We start from the raw sequence: 24657 nt of genomic DNA, 5'->3' as shown, positions 1-24657 counted from the left end.
AATGGAGACTATTCTATTTTTTTGTTGGGGCAAAATTACCGCAGACAAAGTCAGATTTTTTTCACCGTAAAAAATGTTGGCAATAAAATAATCATTGGTCTTTAAATGACCACCATCTTTGCAATCTCTTGCAAGCAAGCACCACATCTATCCATTTTTACTCAAAAGCCGAGTTTGATGCACTCAAATCCACTTCTAATTAATGTATTTAACATGGATTAATACAGCGAGAGTTTTCAAATAAACAGCAACCTAAATCCTGATTTTATAGCTCAGAGATGACTAAAGGTTCTAGTGTTTCCAGTTGATACCTAGAAAATTTGCAAAACATCTTTTAAATACAGCTAAATGTTTGTAGCTATAATAACATCAACACCCCTTTCCAACAACAAATCTGACTACTTTATTTGTTTAACTAAAAAAAAAAAATCACATACTCAGTTTATTGTTGAGTTGATAAAAGAACATTCTTTTGGCCCTCAAGTCCTTTAGACTTGACGATTTTGGCCCATGTGTCAAAAAGTTTGAACAACCCTGATCTAAAGCATATCCAGCACCAAGACGTCAAGCCCACATTGAAAACCATGCATACATATCTATATGAAATGTGTAGTGATTACCTTAAATTCACTAGGCACTATGAGCTTTGGAGTGTCCACCCCGACCAAGGCGTCAATGCCACAGAAGAGAAGAATGGTCAAGATGATGGCAAAGTCACTGATAAGCTTCCTCACCTAGACAGGGGACAACACCACTGTAGGTTAGAGAGTTTATTTTAAGGAAAAAAAAATAGCAGATGCTTAACAGTAATAATAACATTTTCTAACACAAGCGCATACGTTCATTTGGATTTCATGCGTAGGACCGACACAAAGCAGCACCATCGCTTGTGAAGCGGGGAGAATGGTGTCCGGTTTTTTAAAATTGTGCCATCAAGTCAAATTTATTTGTGTAGCACATTTCAACAACAAGGCAGTTCGAAGTGCTTTACATCATAAAAACAGCAACCGATTTTGAAACAAAAGATAAACATTGCGTTTTGTCAAATGTCGTCATCAAGCAAATTTACATCAAGCATGTTGATCAATGTTCCACCTATTACTAATCAAAGGTAACTCTAAACCGCTGGGTTTTTGATCTGGATTTAAAAAAAGAATTCAGTGTTTTGGCATCTTTGCAGTTTTCTGGACGTTTGTTCCAGATTTGTGGTGCATAAAAGCCGAATGCTGCTTCTCCATGTTTGCTTCTGGGGATGCAGCGAAGACAAAAGACAAACACATGGATGAGTTTCTAAATCTTGCTTGGACATTCATCCTTTAATCCTGGAAATGTTCTTCAGGTGATAGAAGGCCGACTAAGTAACTAATTGTCTTTATGCGTCTCTGAACCTTCAGAGATGCCCCAATTTGGGATCTGGTGTTGTACAAACCAAATGTCAGAAGTTTAGCAGCTGTGTAGAGCCCCCTAGAGTCAATAGTCTGCAGAAGCTTTAGCTGCCAATACAGCTGAAATTGTTCTGTATCTCTAACAGTTTGCAGAATTACGGACTGAAAGCTTTGCCCATTCTTCTTTGAAAAAGAGTTTCAGCTCAGTCAGAGATGAGATATTGTTCACCACTCACCGTTGTGGGGAAGAATCTACTCGTCTTGAACTTCTTCAGAGCCATGGAGCAGGTGTAGGTCCCAAAGAACAGGATGAAGGACATCAGGGTAATGTCAGGCACATAATCACAGGCCTCTCCGACCAGCAGCCCTCCGAACTCCTTACACTGATGCTGGGTCAGGGACGCCCAGGTGGCGTTCTCCGGCTGGAGAGGCCAGGAGTAAACAATGAGTTGGGTGAGAACATGTTTGAAAAACCGATCCCTGAATCCAGGCTGTTCAGTTTTGTGTTTTTAGAGAACAAGGACACCACATACCAGATCAGTACGGTTTGTCCAGGCAGAAGTATCGCGGAATGTTGATGAATTACCTAGAAAGAAAGAAAAAAAGGAACAATAATATCTAATCAGTGAAGCGGGAATGCTTTTGATGTCAGCTGAGTCGCTCTTGGCCAGTTTAAATCTGATATGGAGGATGGGAAAGTAAGCAGGGGTGTCATTTGTCATTTCCAATGCAGACATGTAAATAACACACAAGTCCGACACTGTGACAAATTCAGCAACATCAATCAGTACCACGGTGACCGGGGCGGCCGAGAGGTTTGGACTGTCAAGCTGCTGGGATACGCACCCGGTACGCAGCGGCAGTCGTACTGAGTGATGAGGTTGTGATCGAACTCCGAGTTGATGGGGTTGTGGTGGGCCAGCTTTATCATCTTCTTGAATGCGTCATAGATGAAGATGAAGCTGATAAGCGCAGAGAAGCCTTCCTCTGTGAAGCGTGTGAAGTACTGCACCAGGAAGCTCGCATCCGTGGCGACCAGCACCAAGCAGAACAAACCAGACCACAGGCCGATCCACAGCCGAAACTCGAGGTAGTCGAAACTGTTGTCTCTGAGTGCGGATGGGGACGGGGAGGAAAAAAAAGAAAAAGCAAGTAGTTTCAGTGAAAGTGGCAACTTGGAAAGACCGCTACCCCTCTGAGAGTTCAGTTTTTTTTAAAACAAACTCAGCAAACAAAAGCTCTTGTGATACAATATTCTTTTTAAGATAACACTGTTGGCAAACTCCATGCAGCATTAGCTGCAGTAGACAACCTAATGTTAGCTTCTTGGACTTGGGTTACAATTTTAGAAGTTTTCAAATCATCTCTAACCTTCCTTAATGTCCTGCTTTTGACAGACACTATCCTATTAATAACGTCTATTTCCAAGTCAAAGACAACATTTTAGATGCACCTGTTATAGTTGATGTCATGTTATTTAAGCAGCAGTAGGAATAACTGCTACTTTTCTGCTTTAAATAAAAGTAATTAACATTTTTGTTAAATATATTTGTGTAAATACCTTCAGAGTTAAGTATCATGTTATTATGACAATGTCATACCAGGCCATGACAGCGCTATGATAGTGAAAGCAAAACCCTAAATTAAAGGGCTCCACATGCAACTGGACCACACGCTTTTATCTATTTAGCATCTGTGGCGCAGGGCATGAAATACTTGCTTGCAGCCTAGCAGCTGTTACCATCGCCGGAACCGCTTGCAAGGCACAGACACCCACAACATTCTTCACTCACAGCGTAAAAATAAATGAGAGTGAATTATTGATAACGGAACAGAGTCAGCATGTTGTCTGGTAATGCTAGAAGACCGACTGAGGGGCTTAGAAAAGAGCCAGGAGAGAGACGTCGGCATTGGACAGCCTTTAGTGATTGTAAAATGACTCTCTGTGTACAATTTTTATCATCCCATGAGGAAAGATCACTCATCTGATTGCTGCGGTGGATTTTTGCTCAGCTCTATCACAGGAACCATGCTTTTTTTTTTGCAGACATCATGCCCAACATCATGTTCTAAATAAGAAGGTTTGACGCTGTTCTTGTCTAATCAATCAGAACAGGAAGCTAACAGTCAAACCGTTCCGCGAACAATCTGTAAGTGCCAAGAGATTTACAGCAGGAACAATTGGCCCACTTGCAGCAATCTTAAAAAAACAAAAAATATCCGATGCAAAGATTAAACCGTGCTCTAAGTGTTGATAGTTTCATATACCATGGAGATTTTCTTGAAAGCCGCCGCTCTGGATTCTCAATCGAATCTCCCTCTTGTCTTTATTTTTTTACATTATGTTTGCATGATGACTATCCAGTCACAGGAGAAATCCTGTGACTGACTAGGGTTCATTGGGAGGTACTCACTTGCTGAAAGTGAAGAGAAGTCTTTCGAACACAAGCACCGGGCCCGTGCTACTGAGGATAGTCAGGGGCTGACCAGCTAGCAGGCAGAACACTACTCCTGTCAGCGCCGTACCGAGGAAACTTTCCAACACTCCCTGCAGCACACATCAAAAACAAGCTAAGATCATTTTCACCAAGGTGATAGAGTGAAGAACTGAAGCAAAGTATGACTATAAATCTACCAGAAACACATTTTATCGCAAGTATTGTACAGCTTTACCGTCAACGCTAAATTTGCTCTTATGCAGATGACACATTAGTTTTTCTTGGAGACAGCATAAATTGGGGTGGGCCCATTAAATATTCATTAGTTTACAGCATGATGTTGAGAAGAACATTGAACAGTAGCGTTCTACCTCTGAAGCAATGACTAAGAAAGGCTATCCCAGGGCTGGGATTCCCTCTTTACCCAAATTAGAAAACAGGATTGCGGAACAGTGATGAAGTTCAGGATTGAAGGGGGTTGGGGCGGGGTTCATTTAACACCCATGCTGAGGCTACAATGGCTGGGTAATCTGGATCTGTGGTTATTTACAGCTCTGGCAAATCCCCCGCACACGGCTGATGCTCTCTGCAGGTGTCCATCACAGCAGAGGCCAACGCAAATACAGCTTCCAATGGACAGGCTGTCACCTACCAGGTGCATGTGGACGATGGCGGCCAACACGGCATGCCATTATAGATGAGTTAGAAATTCCTGAAAGTTGTCAGCAGTTTGGTTCAGCAGATGGATTTACTATGAGCTTCTAAGCCTTAAATTAGCATGGCTTAGCAGCTAAAGAGACGAAATTGGTTTAACACGAGGACCGATGACGGAGCATAAGCTCAGCTGATGGTCGATGCCAACTCAGCGTCCACTGACTCCGCATCAAAACTTGGGATTGTTTAAATGACTTAAAGTTAACAGGTAGCATATCCGGCCGCCCAGATACTGCACTTTTTACATCGTCCTTATTTCCTCCTCGCTTCCTTTTCTCACCGCACTCGACGTCAAAGAGCCAGGACACCCAAACGAAGGCATTTCAACGAGTAAGGTCACCTGCATGTTCTCTGTAGCGTCTCCAAGCAAGCCTCCAAACGTGATTGCGTTGGTGACCGTGCCCAGATAGATGAACAGGATGGCAGACAGAGACTGAATGTGGAGGGCGTCGTAGAAGTCGCTGGCAAAAAACGGCAGCTTTCGTTTCACATCCAGGATAAGACCGCCGCAAAACCTTAAAAAGACAGAGCAGTTGGAGTTCGTCAGCTTCACATCACAGCTCAGTTTCATCTCTTCAGAGAAATTCGAAGTGCACAAGGTGTAATAAAGATCGGCCCGGATATGTTTCTGTCATAGTTTCATAAGAGGGGGAATGTTCTGAACAAAAGAAACACAATATACAGCTCTGAAGTGCGTCCATTGTTCTGTAGTACTTTGTGGAGTTTTTCCTCACTGAAAAGTTTACTGGAGAACAAAGGCTAAAAGACTTTCATTTGACACCAAACATGTGTCCTGACAGCAATTGGAGGCAATCAGGATTATAAGAAATGATTATAATACACTCATCTGTCAAAAACCTTCCCCCCCAAAAAATGCAAAAACATACTAAGCTCCTTTTTATTTTTAAGCTGTCAGCTCCTTTCGTTTTCATTTGAACTTGTCTCGCACTTATAATAATTTCACAATGGTATGAAAAATTCGAATTACTTTCTTGTGAACTGAAGCTCCTCTCCCACTTGGTGCCCTCCTCCTCCTCCGCCTCCGTGTCCCGTATCGTGGAGGGTGTCCCCATTTATCTGAGGAGCCTCTCCTCCAGCATACATGTTCTTTCTATGAAAGCAAACAAAAAAATTGTCTTCAGTTTAGCAAAAACATTTACAAGAACCTTGCAATAAATATCTACAATGCAAAAAAAATGCTTACTGCAAAGATGCATAGCAAAAAAAAAAACAACAAAAAAAACCCTTAAAATAAATTTGTCTTTTGTTGTGTAGCAAAGTCTCACGCTTGTTAGAAAAACACGACCACAGAAACTCTCTTCTTCACTTTTGGCAGACATATTTTTTTATTTTGAAGTGGTGTAAACATAACAGATTTTATGAATATTACTCAAGATCCTCAGGAATTCATGCCAAAACAGATTGTTTCACTTTAAATATTTCATTAAGTGTTCTCCTCTCAACAGATCACACGCCCACATGGTCTTGTTTGGTTTTGTTTGAGGTGAGGGCTCCGACGGCAACGTATGCATTGTGCAACACGTCAAACAGCGGAGTCGGTTTGTTTACTTTAAAGGCTTGGTCCAAATATTTCCATTTGTTAGTGTGAAAATCTAAAAACACAAAGTTAGGCAACCAAAACTAAAACAAAAAGTGTCACTAGACGACTAATCAAATGAATGGCAGCGTCTTTCATTTGGAATATAATGCGAATCAGATCAGACCTTTTGTCTGAGGAGGGAAGGGACTTGGGCGGCTCTATTCTGATGTCGGGGTCCCATTCGCCAGGAGGAAGGACGATCACTTCGTCCAGGAACTCATCGATACCAGCCAGCAGGTCCTTCCTACCTTTCGCTTTGTAGGCGATGTCATGAAACACCTTCAATAGAAACAAAACCGACCAATTACCATTTAGGAAATGAACGTGTGCTTTTTTATTTTGATTTTCTTTTTACAATCCAGTGCCTGGAAACAGAAACAAACAGGAAAAAAAAAAAGTCTGCAACTCCAACAAGTGAGTGGAAGAAAAATATTTCCTAATAGCTTTGTTTACCGGAGCGAGGAGTAGAGCATGTCACTGACCGTTATTTATGGCACCTAAAAATCACCGCTATGCAGATGTTTCTCAATGCGCACACACATACGGGTTTATGCCAGCATCAAGCCTCCCAGTGTGAATAGTACTACCAACAAACACGCGAGTCAGTGAGTCAAAAATACTCCAAACATCTGATAAACCTGTGACACGACTGTTATGGGAGAGCTGAGAGGGCAAAGTTCAACTCGAGGAAATCCAGAGAAAACATTTCCTAAAACTACTTTATCAACAGAGAGCATGTGGGAGAGCTGAGGCCTGTGGGAAAAATGCAGGCCAGGTGCTCTCAGCAATAAAAATGCTAAAAATGTCAACCTTTCTGAGAAATACTGTGGCAGGTGTGCAAAAGACACCAAGCAGGAAGATTGAAGAAATGCTTTCTCCAATCGTTTTGCTGATAATTTCAGCTAGAAGTTAGCCAGCAGCATGACTGTTTCCTCATTGGTAGAAAACAAACTTATTTCGCCAATTTTATAAAATCACAACCAGTTTTGTCCTGCCAGGGTGCCAGATAGTCTAACCGCATTATTTTACTGATCCAACAAATCTGGGTTTTCCAAAACAATCCAAGTGTTCGGCCTTTACAATGACGTAAACAGGGAGAGAGATACTTTACTGGCTGCTGTGGCTTCCTGTCTTTCCGTGGTTTGTCACGTGCTCTGTGTTCAGAAGGTTGCACAGAAAGCAGCGGAAACTCTGGTCGTTAAAAGTTTAAGACGTACAAAGCAAAAATAAGGTAAACTTTACGGCGCAAGAAACCAACTTTTTAAACCATTTTCCGCAAATGATCACCTGGAACTGCTTCAAAATACGAGACAGTGATTAAAGAGTGACACCGTAAAACAAAGTACCATGCAACCGTTAGCCTGACATCTTCAGCAGGAGCAAGAGGGGAATTTATTAGTGACAGCAGACTATAAAGATTATGAACATTATTGGTGAATCAGTTACATTTGACACTAGAAGAATATTAATACAAACCAGGTGGTGAAGTGGAGCATGTAGCAAACACTGATTTTTATTTGATCTTTGGCGTATTACTAGACTGGGTCTTAGTATTTACCAAATGTTTATTCTTAAATGACTGAATCAGTATTGGCAGACAATATCTTGATCCTGATATCTCTTCCTTAATTTTTAAGAAAAAAAACGTATTGTCAATATCAACTTACCTCATCGGACATCAGGGTAGCGATTGCTCTTCCGATCTCTCGGTAAGACTTGGACTTTCCTTTAGGTCCCAACAGTACAAACATAAATCTAGGTACGACATGAAAGCATTAATTACTGATTTTTTCATTTTGTTTAGTTTAATGCATGTTTCCATGCGACATCAGTAGGTCACAGGAGGGTTTTTACAGCAGAGTACCTCGTGGGCACGGGGACTTCAGTAAGCGCTCCCAGCATAACGGCCTGCTGCAGACGGACGAAAGCAACAAACGGGGTTTCCAGGAAGTCCACCTCTCCGACGAGCACGTTTGATGCCTCGGCATCGCGGGGCAACTTTTTCATGAACTTATTCTTCAGCTGTGGAACAAATTGGAGAGAGAGAATATAAGGGTGAATGTGTAAGGCAGTGGAACAACATAGAGTATCATCAGGATCAAAACTTAACTCGCAAGACGATTTATGAAGCGTGTATGATTCATCCAAAATCTTCCATTTTAAGATTATGAAAACATGCCAACGACAAGACAAAGAAAGTAGTGCTGCTTTTATTGCCTTTAAGCATGTAGAACCGCAGCAGTTTCTGTCCTTTGCTTGAGTTATGTGGCAAAACGCGTCCTGACTTTATGCCATCCAATAAACAAACCTTACAAGCGCGTATATCCAAAGTCTACACCGGTGTTGCTTTGTAGTTGACAAGGGGACAAAAACACACGTTAACCGATTTGCCACAATCCTAAAAACACCCATAGGTTGCAGCACATTAAAGACATGGTGCAAAGTCTTGTCTTGCCTCAAACTCGTAGTTGAATGCACTCATTCTGACTTTTACTTTGACGAAAAGGAACCAGCTTGAAAAGTACTGCCAACCCCTCGCAGGGGTTACACCGGTTCATCGAGGAAGGGCAATGCTCTCCAGAACAACAACCCCCTACTGCGCCCCCAATGAGAAAACTGTGTGAAATGAGCAAATTGTGTTGCAAGAAAAATGCTTGGAATCATTAATCGGCAATGGAGTTGTTCTGTAAAATAAATATCTGTGTCTTTCCACAGTAAGGGTTTAACGTTTTAAAGGTGCTTGACTTTGCTTTCAAGTGTAAAAAATAAAATAAGAGCATAAAAATCTGTATGTGTGTGTGCAATAGCATCAGAAGGTTGAGGGGTTTTGGTTAATTAGGCAGTGTTGTGGTAGAAATGCTTTGCCGCTCTCCGCATCCCAATACCAAGCAGTCATGTGCCTGCTCTTTATTTGGGTCAAATTCTTTTAAGCTGAGGACATTAAAATGATTATTAAGAAGTAAACAGCGTATTATATCTAATTGGAGCATGAATTAGACGACAGTTAGAGAGCCAAAACAAGAATCAATGGAAAAGGAAGTAGTTAAGGCCAAATTAGTTGAGCACATCCACAGAGTTATTAAAAGTTATTACATCTTAACCGGATCTGCCCTGCTTTTATCTCCTGCTGTGGATCTGTCACTATGACAACAAGAACTACTCCGTCTTAAACCATGGCGGTGGCAGAAACAGACAGGAGACAACTTATAGAGGCCAAGATCTGTATTATGATTAACGTTTTTTTTTCTTTCAAAACAAATGTATGACGTAAATACAAAGGTCCCACCATAATAAGTGGAACTCTTGAAAAGGATGTGTGAAAACGCCTGAAAAAACAAAAATATATATATATATATATATTTATATATATTTTTTTTTTTCTGGCGTTTTCTCTCTCCATAAGTTCATGAAAAAATAAATAAATAAATATATATATATATATATATATATATATATATATATATATATATATATATATATTTATTTATAAATATAAAATTTTGTTTATTTGTTTTTTGCATCAACAGCATACTATAACAATGAACATTTTTTTTTATTTGAGAACAAATACTCAAAGGGGAAAAAAAATCTCACCTGAAAAAATTATTTTACATTTACTGTTGCTATCATTTCAAGGTACCTTGAGTATTTTTACTTTATTAGTTAATCTGAATCTTCAAGATGGGAAACACTAGAGAACATAGTATTCATGTACTTCACTCACATGTTTATGGACACGGCAACACACAAAGAAGAGTCACTCGACCCATATATTTACAGCCAGAGCAATATTTAAAAATAGGAAAACACCAAGAATTGTGACAATCGGGTTTATATTTCAACTATACACCCTGAGGAGGACGGAAAGAGAGAATAAAAAAAAAGTCTGGAGAGATAACGGTTGGTACAACCGCCTGGTTATGGTAAAAATCTATGTGGATGGTGCTTTAAAGGGACACGTTACCTGATCCTTTTCTGGTTTATCAGAGAAATCGCTCAGGCTGTTGGAGGTGAGGTTCCGGTGGGTAGTGGTAGGGCTACCTGCAGATAGAACATATATATATATATATATGCATTGTTTGAATCAAAGAGACAGGACTACGCAGTAAATTAGACATTTTCTGCCTTACAGATGGTGAGCAAGACTAAAGAAAAGCATGAGTCGGGCATACAGAAGGAGCTAGAAATATCAGCTAAATGTGGCAAGGCTTAAGCTTAACAAGTAGTGCCAGATGGCCGTTCATTCAGTCCCTCCAGAAAGAGGAGAGCTGGGCTATGTAGTCATCCCAGGGCTGCTGCTTATAGGCGTCAGCAGACACATGCTGCTTAAGCAACTATTGGCTAAAGTCTAAACTTTGGAATTTTACTCCTTCGCTGTTATTGGCAGAAAACAGAGACGATAATCTCTGTAGCCAAACAAATATTCTAATAGGTTCTAGTAAGAGTGCTTCCACATTCGAGTCAGTCTACACGTCTAAATGTAAATGTCAGTGAGGCTCTGCTCTGTCCCGCGTTTTCACTTGTGCGCTACTTCTCAGCTGGAGGGCCGTGACCTCACTTACAGAGGTGTCCCGTGCTGGAGCTCCTCATGACCTCGCATGATTCCGTCAGGTCGTGGGGAATTAAACAAGGCACAGAGTGATCGAAGGACGAGCGCGGTGCTGCCCCACCCCGGATGCAGAAAGACAGCACAGACCCCGGCAAGATCAAGAGAGAGGGGAAGAAAGGCAGGAAAGAAGAAAGAGTTTGGAAGGGCGGGGAAGAAGAAAAGAAGGAAAAGAGATTGGATCAGAAAAATATTAGTGTAGAAAAGGTGGCTAGTCTCAGAAGAAACTTAGCTGTAAATGGTAGAAATGCTGGAATTGACAAAGACTAAAATCCAAGAAAATCAGACTTACCATTTTCCTGATTTGAAAACAGCCGGCTTGCACTGGAAACGCTCTTGCCGATGTCGGCAAGAGAACGCAAGTTGGACTTCTTGGTCTGGTGGCGATGCTTTCGTAACAGAGTGTACACCACCTTCTCCTTTAGGTCTGCCTTCAGCTGGCCAGTCTCAATCTGGCTATCGGTGATCATTTCTGTAAAATGGAGACATGGAAGACTAGGACAGTGTCGTCTGCAAAACATTGGATTGTTTTGTGCGTCAACTCCACCGACCGACAACTTGTTGCAGTGTGGACGCCTCTATGTCTAGCAGGACTGTCCCCTTCTCGATGTACGTTTTGAGCTCCATCAAGCTGTGTAAGGACAGCGTGGCGACATGAGGCTTGCTCCAACGCTCTCCACCTTTCTCCACCTTCTCCTCAAACTTAATCCACCTTGACGCAGCACGATGAAGACAAAGAGGCAAGGAACAATGTCAAGAGTTGCTTGGACAACAGCCAAAAAGGCACAGAGCGTGATTGTCTTTGCTACAAATCCTGTTTTTGAATTGGTCACACTCCAAACGGTAAACACAAGGTACGCATAAAAGCCTGCAGATAAAAACTTAAATCAGTGGCTGCAAAAGAAGAACAAGGTACCACTGGGATGAAGCCGGTGCTCAGCGGTGCTCAGACCACACACGCGGACCATTTGGTGAAACAAGACTTTGTTGGCACCCTGGCTAAGCTTGTCCTCAGGGTACAATCCTGGGACAAGGATTCTTTTTATTTTATAATAACGCATCACATGTCACTGGTACAAAGAACTATTCACATGAGGCCAGAGGATGGGGTTTCCTCTTGGAATAGAGTATCTGTTTGGCCGTGGTCCACATGCCTGCGACCTGCCGTCTTGCCTAAAGAGGAGACACTGTTGACTTGTAGGAGTTCATTTGCAGACACTCACATTTGACCCTTGCTTCCTTAAATAGGAATGAATTTTAACTTGTAAGGAGCATCTGTTATCACCTTGGAAATTTGTGCGGCCTTGTAACATTGACTACGTGCGTCAATGTTACGGAAACACGTTTCTTTAGAAGTAGCTTGAACTGATGCCTGTATCTCATTGAAAAATAAACTGTGGAAAAGCCGTTACAGAGTTTAAAGGCTGGGCCTGTGCCAAAGTAAATCCTGTTGGGATCATGTGGGAGTTTGAGCCCTTTCCTGGTCTCACAAGGCAGGTAGCGCAAAACCCGATCAGATTAGAACATACTGGGTGTTCACTGGAGTGCAACCTATTTCCTTACACAATCATAAAACATGTTGGGATTGTGTTCCACGTTCAGGACTGTGAAGCAGGAAGTTTCTCCCGACTCTGCCCATTGCTCTTTATGTGAAAGAGCAGTGAGGAGTTGGGTTGAGGGGCCGACGCATGCCAGCCTTCTGAGATATCCAGCCGAGCGACTCACCTGGCCGTCTCTTTCCATTCCAGCTCCTGCCCGTCCACGGACAGGAGCTCGTCCAGCTCTGTGAAGAGCTGCGGGGGTGGTGGGCCGTCATCCTCCTCTCCCAGAATGAAACGAATCCTCTCAGCTGGAGAAACTACATAGGGAAAAGTTGCGAGGTTAAGACTCTCAAAATCAAATAAAACATACTTGCGTTGTCTTCCAAAACAAAGCTTGAATCGAGGAATGTCGTCACACACATGTTGAATGTGTTAAAAAGAAATTGTTTGAAAAATCAGGTTTTCCTAATTGCTGTGATCAGAGACAATTTTATCTGAAGTTGGCAAAGCAAAAACAACATATTTGTCCCGAATGCCTGCATTCAAAGAGTAAAGGACCATGCTAAGATATGAAAATGGTACAATGCTATGTGTGCCACTGGGTTAGTGAGCTACAAACTGTAAGAAGAGCAAATAAAGAGTTAATTCATGCAGCTTTCAAAACATTTTACATGTGCATATTAAACTCGAATTCAAAGGCATCGTTACATTTGGAGATTGGTTATTTTACAGTAGCCAATTTGTCCTTCTTTACTCTCATAATGAAAAATCTGAAAAGAAAATGTATATTTTTTTTAATAAAAGAGTTATTATAATCTAATTATCTGTTATGTCACAAAACCCAAGCGAAAATACTTAGATATCTTCTTCCATACACAGAAATGCTTGAAATACCAAGATATTAGATGACAACATGTGTCAGAGAGGAAACATTCGGCAGGTAACAGTAAGGCAGAGCACAGAGAAGTTTCTCTTTTTCAATCCTTTCCTTTAGAAATCTCACATTTCGGAAAGGATCTTTGGCCTCAGAGTGGGAATACACACAGACTGTTGAGAAAAAGAGAAACTTTTCTGTGCTCCGTTCTGCCTTTCTGTTACCTGCTGAGCTAACTGCTAATATAAAGACGATAACTACTTTCTTGCAGTGTGAGATTAATTGGCTTTCATACCAATAAAGACATTTTACAGCAGGAGGGCTCAGAAGCATTTTTAAACACTGTTCTTATCGTTCTTAAAATAAAATTGGAATCAGCTAAAATTTTCATCAACAAACGAGAACTTGACAAAAAGTACAGGAAGCATATTGTTCATAATTTTTTTATTATCAGCTCCAGGAAGGAAAACCCAAGTTGCATGTCTTCTTACACACAAAACCTGCAGTTTCCTACATTTACTCATTCTGTGGTATAACAGAGTTTTTATAGTTTTTAAGAAAAAAACCCCATTGTGCCATCTTAAAATCTTGGCAAAAGAAACAAAAGTTTAGTCAAGAACTGAATGGGTTGGCGCATCCATACAGCACAAGATTAAAAGAAAAAGAGAATGCAAATACTACAAATCTAAAAAAAAAAAGGATAAGCAAGTACCCACACACTTGAATATTATGTTTAAGTGTTTATAAAAAATATAGAAAAAACTGGATCTGCATAGCTTTTTATGGGAAAAGACAGTTAAGGTGAAAAAATACTTTCATCAGACAAACCAAACTGACCAGTTCATCTTCTGATCAATTCTGTACTAGAGAAACCTCCAACCATGAACAACGGCAGCAGATCCATTACAATTTGGGATTGCTTTAATACCCCAGGTACTTAGCCCCTTGTTGTTAAGTACTAAAAATATAGCCTCATGCAGTAGGACTGTTCAGCTAAAAGAAAAGCGTTTGGATACTCGGTAAGGAGCTGCACTGGAAGTGGAGCATTAATTCAAATACTTCTCCCAAAGCACAATTGCAAATCCAACAAGGAATGTCTCGAAAGGAAGAAATGGTGAGCCATTGAATGCTTTAGTCAAAGGGCAGGTTTGAATCTGGCCTTTGACTTGGGCGGTGGGGGGTGGGGGGTTCTAGACGGGTGGTACGTGCATCGTACAGCTGCAGGAATTCTGCACGAGTTAAGTGTTCATAAATTTCACCAGGGTGATGTCATAGCTCCTTCAAACCAAACACTAGCTCCGGAGGGGGTACCAGCATATGTAAGGAACAGCCTATGAAATACTGGTTGAGTATTTTTGGAAAAGGGAACCCCGGCTCACGCTCATCGTTACGATGTAATGTTCTGGTTATCTACAAGAGAGGCTAGATACACACTCTGTATCCGGAGTTTGGTCTGAAAAGAGCCATTGATGCTTGATGGGAAACCTTTGGCAGCACACCCATAGGAGGAAAACATTTCCCTTCCCTTCTGAGAAAAGTGAAATCTTACTCAGGAAATCATAGAGTTTATTGGCATACTTTAGCATTTATTTATCTTCTTGCTCTTCCTTGAATTAAGCTTAGGCATACTCTAAAAACAACAATTCCCTTTGTTTTGTGTCCTACATCCAATGGGTTTCCATTGTATAATAGAAAATAACTGTTCATGCTAACACTACCAGGAAAGTTGTGCAACCATGTTAAGTAGCGAGGCACAAGAGTCTATTTTTAAAGCTCTTCTTGTACACAGTACAAGTCAGCAGTCTACCTTGACGACATAACATGGCTTGTAACCTGAAATAGCACTCCGTCACCTTAATTTAGGGCAGTCGTTTTTAAACTCGTACAATCTAAAATTAAGCTACAGTAAGGTCAAGATAAGTGGAAGGTAGATCGACTTATAGGATATTAGCCCTGTGTGAAACATCTCGATCTGACTACGCATACAAGACGTCCCCGGTCGGGACTGCTTGCCACCTCATGGCGTACCTAATCACCAAAGCATGTCTCAGGTCGCCCACAACCGGTGTTCAGTGAAAACCAGACCTTTTCTTGTGGTTAGAAACAGCTTACAAGTGGTGGGATGAATCAACGGGATTATAGGGATTTAGATAAAGGTCAAAACAGCAGGAAATCTATGAAGTGGAAGGCGGCTGTGTATGCACTGTCTACAAGTGTTTGTGTTTTCAGTCGGGACTGCGCATACAGCACAAAATGCTACCCACATATCTAATCCGATTGTGCCTCACCCTAAAACATCCTGCATAAGTCATCAGAGAGAAATGCTCCTATTTGTATTTATTACAGCGAGTTTCTGATAATTTCTCCGGAGAAAGTACCAGAGGCGTAGCTTACGTACGGCATGACAGGACAGGGCAAAACAGCCAAAGCCAACATCAAATATTTTCCATGGGGTCAACAAGGTTGCTCACGGCTCCACAGCGGAAAAATGTTTTATCCAGCAGTGGCTCTTCGTACACAAAAGCCGGTCCTCTCACTCAATCTTACGAGTGAGAGGACGGGACTGTTTACCCTTCAGATTTCCTACCGAGATACGCTCCGAGAGGAAGGTGGGAGTCTGCGTGAGTTTGAGTGTGTTTGGGAGGCATTTAATGTTCCGTTTCAGTCGCTCTTCGCTGCTTAAGTTTGATTACACTTGTTTCTCGCTGCCTGCTGTTTTACAGCCTGACACAGAGCCAATGGATGAACAACCAGCGGTAGCCTTGGCTTTCTGTTGTGCTGCAATTACGATCGTAGAAAAAGCAGGCGGGTTCATCGAGTTTTTGTTTTGTTGGGTTTTTTTCTATGTGATCTGTGTATTATCTAATAACTACATAATTAAATAGACCTCTATAAGCGTACTGGACTGATGTTAAAGTAACAAGAAACCATTTAGTTTAATAGTATTATTTACTGAGTTATACAGAGTAGCTGTAAAGTTTTTATAAGTTTAATTGCTAAATCAAATAGCTTCCCACAGACTTTCATTTTTGTCTATGACCAAACTTAATTTTAAAGATTTATAATAGATACAGACATTACACACTTACTTTTCAGACGTAGAGCCTTTTTGGCAACACTGGTAAAGATGTTCAAAAAAAAAAAAAAAAAAAAACGCCTTAAAATAAAATCTTTCTTGTTGCCCTACCAAAATTACTATGATATTACATTCAATGATAAAGTTGCTTTAGAAATATTAGCTCCCAAAAATTATTTTGAAAACAATTCATCAAAGTTCTAATCAACTTTCCGTCGGTCGGAGGGTCTGAGCACCTTTAGTTAATAATGGATGACTTCCTGTTATACTGGGGTGTCTTTTATTAAATGACTACAAGAATTTGCCCATATTTACATCCATATTCAGTAATTCAGAAAATATACTCTGATGAATAATATTCCAATCTAAAATGTCATAATTTCACTGACTGTTAGTGGAAAATCTTTCTTATTGACAGAAAAAAAGGCTAAAACAACAAAACAAGTTACTTGATCACATTTAGTTACTGGAATAAATTAACTTTTTAATAATGTTCTAATTTATTGAATGGTTCAAGCATCACAAATGTGCAGAGTTTGCTCAACACTACCGAGACTTTAACTGAAGCCGTATGTTTTGGTTCGATCAGCATAAGATTAGATGTTGTGGGGAAAAAAAAAAAAAAAAAACTCCAGGTGGATCTCTAAAGCAGTGGTATTCACAGTCTTTCTCCAGCAGTCCAAAATCAGCAAAACCAATATAATTTTTAATTAAATGAGCAAAAAAAAAAAAAATTAAATGTGATTTTTTTTTGTGTGTGTGTGATTCGTTTCATTTCCATGCACTTTAACTAAAACGTTAAAATTAAGGGGGTTTTAAGTGCCTGATCTAAGGGTGCTAATGGCAGTGGGGGTTGCGTTCTGCGGCTCATGTGTTAAAATTCAAATGATTTTCAGGGTAATTAAACTGGGCCTGAGACATGAAGATAAGGAGATTAATGAGACCAAGCCACTTATCATATCAAGGTATCTTCGGATGACTAAGCACACAGGCTGCATGACACCAGACCGTGAGGCGCAACAATGGATTACAGCGTCAGAGAAGAGAGGATTACCCAAGAGCACGTCTGCAGCATCGAGGCTGAGCGACGACGGCTTCATGTCGCAAATGCACGACATGGAAAAACGTGGGGGAAACTTTCAGATATCTTCCCTCTCCTCCCACCAGTTCTAAAGTAACATATTCTTCTCTGTAAGAATATGTCAAAAAGAAAAAGAACACAGTGTAAATATTTGCTCTTCTGGCCAAAGAAGCCCATTGAATTTCAGATGCATCCTTATTTACAATCCAAACATTACACACAATATTCAATAGTCTCCCTTGATCTGAAACAATCATGTGGCCGCAACAGCTGACATTGATAAAAAACAACTGTCAGAAGGCAGAACAGCTGTACATTCCTGCAGACTTTCTGTCCCGATGCTTCACTTCGTACTCCCACACAGTGCAGAAAAAACATTTCAGTGTAAATTCTGGACCTTTTTTTTTCCAGATAGCTTGTTATATAGACATAGTTTAAGTTAAAAGACATAACTTAAGCTGTCTTTTAAGTTGCTCTTAAAAGATATAGTGGGCAAATTGCCTTCTTTAACATTATAGGTGTTTACAGATGAGACGTTGTTTCTACCATTCTGCATTGGAGCTCCTGAAACTTCTTTGTTGAGAACATGAGGAGGAATTTCGCTCATCCATTTGCACCGTTTGGAAAATCACCATCAACTATTACTGGAATGAATGTTATCTGTACATTTGGGACAATAGTTTGGATTTTTTTCTATATGGGTTCTGTGGATAGGTTATGAGTAAACATGGGCTGGTTACTCGTATCAAAGTTTACCATGGATTTAAAGTTTCAGGCTGCTACAGTTTGCCAGAGAAAGTGTCAGATGTATGAATAATGTTCCCAGGTCTATTGCTGTGCAGCTGGCTGCAGGCTACTACAATTCTCCCTTACATACAAAAGAGACATATTCAGCTGTTTAAACATGGTAATAAATCAGCACCGCCTTATTAAGATAACTGCTTAAAAGAGAGGTAAAATCTTACCTGAATGTTTATACACTTTAATCTGTTTTATCTTCACGCGAGAATAAGGGCTAGCTTCACTCAGTCTCTGTTTTTCTTTAAAGCACATAGAAAATCTCTAGGCACATGGTAACTGGTAGCCCGGTTTGCTCGATTCTCATCTGCCCTCTGTACTCCATCAGAGTTTTCTCCCACTGAGTTGGATTTCTCCAGTAGAATTTATCGGGCCAATCAGCGCACAGAGGGAGAAGTTGTGAAGGATAAAGTCGATTTCCTGCGCTGTTTTAAAATTGCAGTCTGCCTGTAGTTTTAGCAACAGCAGTGGAGAAATTGAGCGAGGCCGTTCAGTCCGTTTGGGCCACGCTTCCAAATGTTGAATTATCATTAACAGCTGCCTTGTTCGACCAACATCTCTCATTGCAGTGGAGGATAGTTGTTTACAGTCCAGGCCCTTTGCAGTAAGCATCATACGGGCAAATGTTAGCGACTGGGTAACATTTAAAACAAACAGGGGTCCACGTCTCCAGAAAGCAAATGTTTCTCAATATCAAAGAGCCAAGACCCTCTTCACGAAGCAAAGCATAGAATAAGGGGTGGGTGTTTTCTGCCAATTCTTCAGTTCAAGTCTGTATGTAAACCAAGTCTCTTTATTTTGCCGTTGCACTCTTATTTGACTCTACATTGCTTTATCCTTAGTTTCAGCTTTTCTGATACCCTTTAATTTGTCCGTTATTTCATCACAAAGATCATCCAAACCCATCTGAACTTAAATCATCATTCTAATCACTAGTTTACTTCCCCGCATACTTTCAAGTATCCGGACATTTTTCCCTACATGCCCTGTTCATTTGGGAGATTTACCTTTTCTCCAGCTCTTCATTCATTTTAATACCTTAACGATTACCTCAAACAGATTCGTACAAGATATTTTAGGTAAATTCCAGTACTGTGAGGGATAATTATACGGCTTGCAATTGAAATGTTTTGGGGCAAACCTCTTGGGGTTAAACTAATCCCCCTATACAATTACAGTAAGTGGATCTTTTAGTCTACACTGATGGCGAATTATAATGTTGATTCGAAGGTTGCTGGATCGTTCCCACCAGCGAAGCGCATTCAAATTTTATTTTGTTGTATAGCAGGTTATATACATCACAAACAACAACTAGTTTTTTTTTTCTTCCTGTTTTTGGTCATTTTTGTTGCATTTAGATGTTTCAGATCAAACTAATCATAAGATCAGGAAATTATAACTTGAGTGAATACACAAGGCTGTTTTCAAAAACAATAATTCATTTCATTAAGAAAAAAAAACCAATTGCACAAATTAATAGTCACTAACCACATCTTTTGGTCTGATTTTTCTAGCCACTGACAATTGTGATAAGTCAAGGAATAGCACCTCACTGACAACACGAAGTAGGCTAAAAAAGCCTCATCAAAACCCCATCATCTACACTAATTTAAGTAGACATGAGAAATAAATCAAAGGACACCCATTAGTCTGGAAAAGTGGTTTACAAAGCTATTTCTAAAACACTAGGGCTTTAAGCAGCCATTTGTTTATGAATGAAGAAAACATGAAACAGATGTAAAATTTCCCGAGAGTGTCGACCTCCAAAAATGACTCCAAGAACAAAACTCCGACTCATCCAGGAATCCAAAAAAACAAATAAGGTATGCACGCAATTTTCTTGTCTCAGTGAATGTCGGTGTTTATGATTAAACAATGTGAAGTAGACTGGGCCGAAAAACAATATCTATTGGAAATTATCCTGCAGATCGGAACATTTTCCTAAGAATGTAAATATGACAAAACATCTTGCGTGTTTTCTCAGCAGAAGAAGAAATGATAACAGACATTTCACATTGTCCTTGACTTCTGATAGTGTTGTAGTTTCTCGGGGTAACATCTGTAATTCTCTGACATTCCTCTCCAGCTTCTGGCCAACTACCTAATTTCCTCCATCTACTTAGGTTTTAGCTGCTGGAAATCCTTTCCCACAAAACCCCAAAGAGTATAGCGCAGTGGTTAAGCGCCTAGGTGTAAGGGAATACCTCTCTTTGTGTTAACTTTACACACATTAGGCCAGTCGGGTGTCATTTTAAGATTAGCCTGTGCCGTCTTCCCACTCCTATTCCCATGCTCCATCGGCTTTGTTCAGCTTCCCTAGCAGCAGAAACACTTGATAACGATTTGCGGTGAGATGTTGAAATGTATCCAAAACCTCCTGAGTAGATTATGAAGTGAAGGCGTCGGAGTACGTAGACCTTTTTTTTTTTTTTTATCAGATCTGAGAGTCAATTCTCGAGATGTACTCACTGAGGGGTTTCAGGATGCTCGTGCAGGAGTCGTCGGCGTTCTCCGCGTCAGACTTATACGCTCCCACAATCTGCTCGACACGTTCCCGCTTCTCCTTGTGGTTCGACTTGCGTCTGTGGCGTCTCCTGCGGTGGTAGCTCTTGGGAACGTGCACGCCGATGTACACAGTGTGGTGGCCTGTGACGGCACAACGGAGACACACAGGGAACACAGATCAAGATCTGTTACATTCATAGACGAGGAGACGCTATTTTCATAGCAAAAGGGGAAAAAAAAAAAAAAAACATTACAGATATTTCATCTGAATATTAAGTTTTACATTCTCTCCTTTTTCTATCAGGAAGTTATTCTCACTGGAAACCATCTGCATGTTATTTGTTACAAACCGTTTCATGCAGGAAGGTAATTGCAGACACACTGTCTCCAACCTGCGTTTCCTGAGTACATCATGGTGACAGTTTAAAAATGTATAAAAAACTAACATTAGGTCTCATCCTCACTAAGGCAAGCTGTTAGCTTCAACTTCTGGAACCAGCTAGCCTGAATATACACTAAATAAAAACACCAGGAGAGTTATATACCGAAAGGAAAACTTTAACTGGTAATCTTCTAACAGAATCATATTTGAAAAACTATGAACTACCCCCTTTAATGCACAAGCCAATAATATCAGCAGGGAGTTAAAGTTTGCCATCAGTCATAAGAGCAACTACTCCCTACATTAGAGGCTCATGCAGGAAATGATCATTTATCCCGTCCAGGAAGTAATTAGAGGGAAGAAGACAGTAAAACTCTTACAAATACTGGGATCAGCTGACTAAGTCAGAGTGAAACAACCATGTTTTTGTTGGCTTTTCTTTTTGTCCTATTCAATCTCTGCATTCCAAAAGCATGTCTCGCAGGTTTTAATTACATCTTCTGCATTACGGCAGAAACCGACGCGCACCTGAGACGAGATTAAAAAACCCAAACCTGGACTCCCATGCGGAGAGGCTAAAAGCAGACAAACAGAGGGACAAAGCGCCAAGGACGCCGACGTGACTCTCTCTTTATGCGAGCCTTTAAGTGGAGGTTGGGTAAACATGTTGGGTGTCTCACTAAATACATGCGAGTGACTCTGGATTCTTCTGTGGCTTTAGCAGACGGACAATGGAAGGATTGGAACGGCCGTCGTGTGCAAAATGTAATCTTAGAAGAATTAGATCCGTCATTGATGTAAGTTTCTGGGTCGATACTTGTGGGACGATGACACGTTTTTCTCGGTATGGCCACAGAGGCCGTGACAAGCGAGGCTTTAAGATCTGAGCCAGCGGGACAATTGGTCAGAAAGCAGTACTCCGCCTACCTTCCACTTCCTCTTCATCACAGATATGCTTGACAAAAGACGCTCCTCTGTCCAGCACCGCTTCATCTTCCATTCTGCTAGACAAAAAAAAAAAAAAAAAAGAAAAACATTGGTGATTAAATGCCAAAGAGTAGAAAACTTTTTTAGAAATGGGTTTTCTTCACTGTAAATCACAGCCATTATTTTCAAAGGTTTATTCTGTTAAATCGAATTTCAAAAAGCATTTCTTGCCAAAAGAGCAGTTTTTCTAACTTTCTCCACTTTTTAGTCATGTTGCAAGCATGAACAATACTCATTTTATTGGGATTTGATCTGCCAAACCAGCAACAAAGTTGCGCATAATTAACCCTTTTTCTTTCTTTTTTTTTAACAAATAAAAACCTAGAAAGTTTAGCCAAGTGTGCATGACTCTGTACTTTTCAAAACCACCAGCAGGTCGACTGGGGTGTGTCTCCGTACCAGCTTTGCTCTTCTAGCGACTCCTGTTTTAGTCACGTCTTCCTCGGATGCGTAGTGGAAGGAGTTCCACTCTGCAGGGTGGCTGCATGCTTCAACATGCGCTCGAGATCAGTTTTTAACTGGAAACCTTTCTCCTAACACCTCTGTGTCTGCAGCCACAAGGTCTGAAAATATGTCAAGAATTAATCAAACCTCATTTATCCATTGATTTGAGTTTTTCTGGGATTTAAATGAAATTATTGATGAGGAATGCTATCTTCTTCTAATTTCTGGTTAAACTATCAACCGATGGTATAAAAGGGATCACACAACACAACTAGTTAGTTAGTAACATTGGATTAGCTTCCACAACTGATCTGAAACATGATAGTCAAAACTAGTATCTGACTTTGTCCCTCCAATATTACTGTACATACCTGATACAGGCTCATTAACCCACTCTGTAGCATGAATTTATTTTACAGTTTATTTTTTTCCATTTATCACAAATGCAACTGACACACTTGAACATGCCAGCGCACGAGTCAGTACCAGACTCTGAGTATGGAGTGAAATGCATTGAGAGTCTCTTTTTTTTCCCCCAATCACAGTTATAAGCCACATCTTGGGCCTAAAACAAGGATGCAGGTCCAGACAGCATCTGAGGCGACTTTTCTTCTCTGTTCTAGACTTCGTTCCTTTTTATCAAGCTGCCGCTTAAAGATGTTCCTGTGAGTTTTGAAGAAAATTTGGTTTCCCCCCCCTCCTGGTCCAGTAAAAGTACACACATCCAGGCTATAAAAAACTGCTTTAGGCCACATGACGTAAAAAAGTCAAGCAACCTTTTCTATAAACAGAAAATTGGTCTACCACAAGCATTTCTTACTTAGCGCCACAGACTAAACATTTCATCACCTGTGCCTCGGTTTGTTCCATTAAAACCGTCTTAGGTGTGAAGAGAATCAAAATGAGAGATTCACTTTAAAACTGTTTAAAACTGATCTAGACTGAGAACGTCAGTGAAGATATCAACCTACGTATCTGCAATTTGCCAGAAGGGGAGGCTGGAAGGGGTTTTAGTCCGAGGAGGAGTCAGATTGCAAATTAATCAGAGTGGGGCAGCGCTGACTGCTATAAACAAAGCCAGGAAGAATACAGCGTGTTCCTTCAGTTACATTACATGCTTGTTTGAATTTCCCACGAGGATAATGATATCTGGAAGAGGTACAATGCCGATAGCAAGTGTGACGCTGCTGCGAAATCAAACAAGTCACGAGAAGTGTGAGTTCAGCATCAACGATGTCAGTAATGTCTCTGCCCTCCTTTGGTCGCTGAATAAATAGCAGTTGTGCTACAATGCTACGTTACGTGGAAAGGCTTGGCGTTATCTTCTAGCTGCCGGTTTCTACCTCGTCTCCTGCCTGCGCTGTATATTCTAGCCCTCCAGGACAGACTGTACTGACAGCACCACTCGTTTCAAGGGCTCGATTATGTCACTTTGTTTTCCTTTGTGCATATCTTGTTCCTGGGCAGACCCACTGACACAGTTTGAACGTGAATTATCAGCAAACCTTTTATGTTTTTGTGTTATGTTATGGTGGATTGTTGTGTTCACTGAAAATTTTTTTTGTTGATCTGGCCATGTTTTTACACACTGCGATAAGCCAGTCTACTAGTAAAGGCCCAAAGATTGTTCTATAGTCTTGGTGTTGCAAAGCCCTTCTTCTTTGAGTATGTTTTTAACCGTAAAAACATACCAACTTTTCACTCTCAGATTTCCTCTAGTTTCTTTATTAAAACCAAAGGTGTTACCAGAGATCAGTTCTTGACCCTCTCTTAATCTTTTTGCATATCAATAGTCTGCGTTGAAAAGTAATGAACAGTGACTTCCATTGTTATGCCAATGATACTCTACTGCAGTCACACCTTAATATCTGCTGTTCTACCCACCCCAATCTTTCCTTTATTGTTCAGTGCACTTGGAGCTACGCTATTTCAATGCCAAAAAAGTGTTTTTGTCATTTTTAATTAGAATCTTAAATAAATTGGTTGTATCCTTCCTATGCAATTTTGCATGATTCACATCTCCTGTCAGTGCTCCATCTAGGATTTCTCACATTTAGCTTGATTTGTCCGAGTGGAGGATGTGAACGAAGCCATTCGGTACATGTTGGCCACGTTTTTCCAGTAAGCTTCATCGAGCTGGTGCACTGCATATATCACTGCCAAGTCATTAGTTAAAATCAGATCCAATCATTTAAAAGTTAAACAAACGCCACGCCTCCAACAAGC

General features: G+C 40.6%; 1 protein-coding gene across 5 annotated transcripts in view; it reads right to left on the bottom strand.

Moving 5' to 3' along the window:
• Positions 1–24657, bottom strand: part of LOC114149448 (electrogenic sodium bicarbonate cotransporter 1-like) — a 37029-nt gene that overhangs the window by 6794 nt on the left and 5578 nt on the right. For 3 of the 5 annotated variants that reach the window (XM_028025323.1, XM_028025319.1, XM_028025320.1), the window contains exons 2-17: positions 21928–22004; positions 20583–20759; positions 12469–12601; positions 11295–11455; positions 11036–11215; positions 10102–10178; positions 8002–8159; positions 7805–7892; positions 6262–6416; positions 5526–5648; positions 4878–5052; positions 3800–3933; positions 2232–2494; positions 1919–1971; positions 1622–1807; positions 621–734 (exon numbers count right to left, since the gene is read on the bottom strand). In XM_028025323.1, the coding sequence (XP_027881124.1) occupies positions 621–734; positions 1622–1807; positions 1919–1971; positions 2232–2494; positions 3800–3933; positions 4878–5052; positions 5526–5648; positions 6262–6416; positions 7805–7892; positions 8002–8159; positions 10102–10178; positions 11036–11215; positions 11295–11455; positions 12469–12601; positions 20583–20759; positions 21928–22004 (2254 nt within the window). Of the gene's footprint in view, positions 1–620; positions 735–1621; positions 1808–1918; positions 1972–2231; positions 2495–3799; positions 3934–4877; positions 5053–5525; positions 5649–6261; positions 6417–7804; positions 7893–8001; positions 8160–10101; positions 10179–11035; positions 11216–11294; positions 11456–12468; positions 12602–20582; positions 20760–21927; positions 22005–22386; positions 22410–24657 lie in introns of those variants that run through there. The other 2 variants (XM_028025322.1, XM_028025321.1) reach the window with 2 other exon arrangements.

The sequence above is a fragment of the Xiphophorus couchianus genome, chromosome 8 (genome assembly GCF_001444195.1).
Source record: "Xiphophorus couchianus chromosome 8, X_couchianus-1.0, whole genome shotgun sequence".
Taxonomy (NCBI): Eukaryota; Metazoa; Chordata; class Actinopteri; order Cyprinodontiformes; family Poeciliidae; genus Xiphophorus; species Xiphophorus couchianus.
The sequence above is the reverse complement of the archived record's forward strand: the minus strand, read 5'-3'. Positions and strand labels throughout refer to the sequence as shown.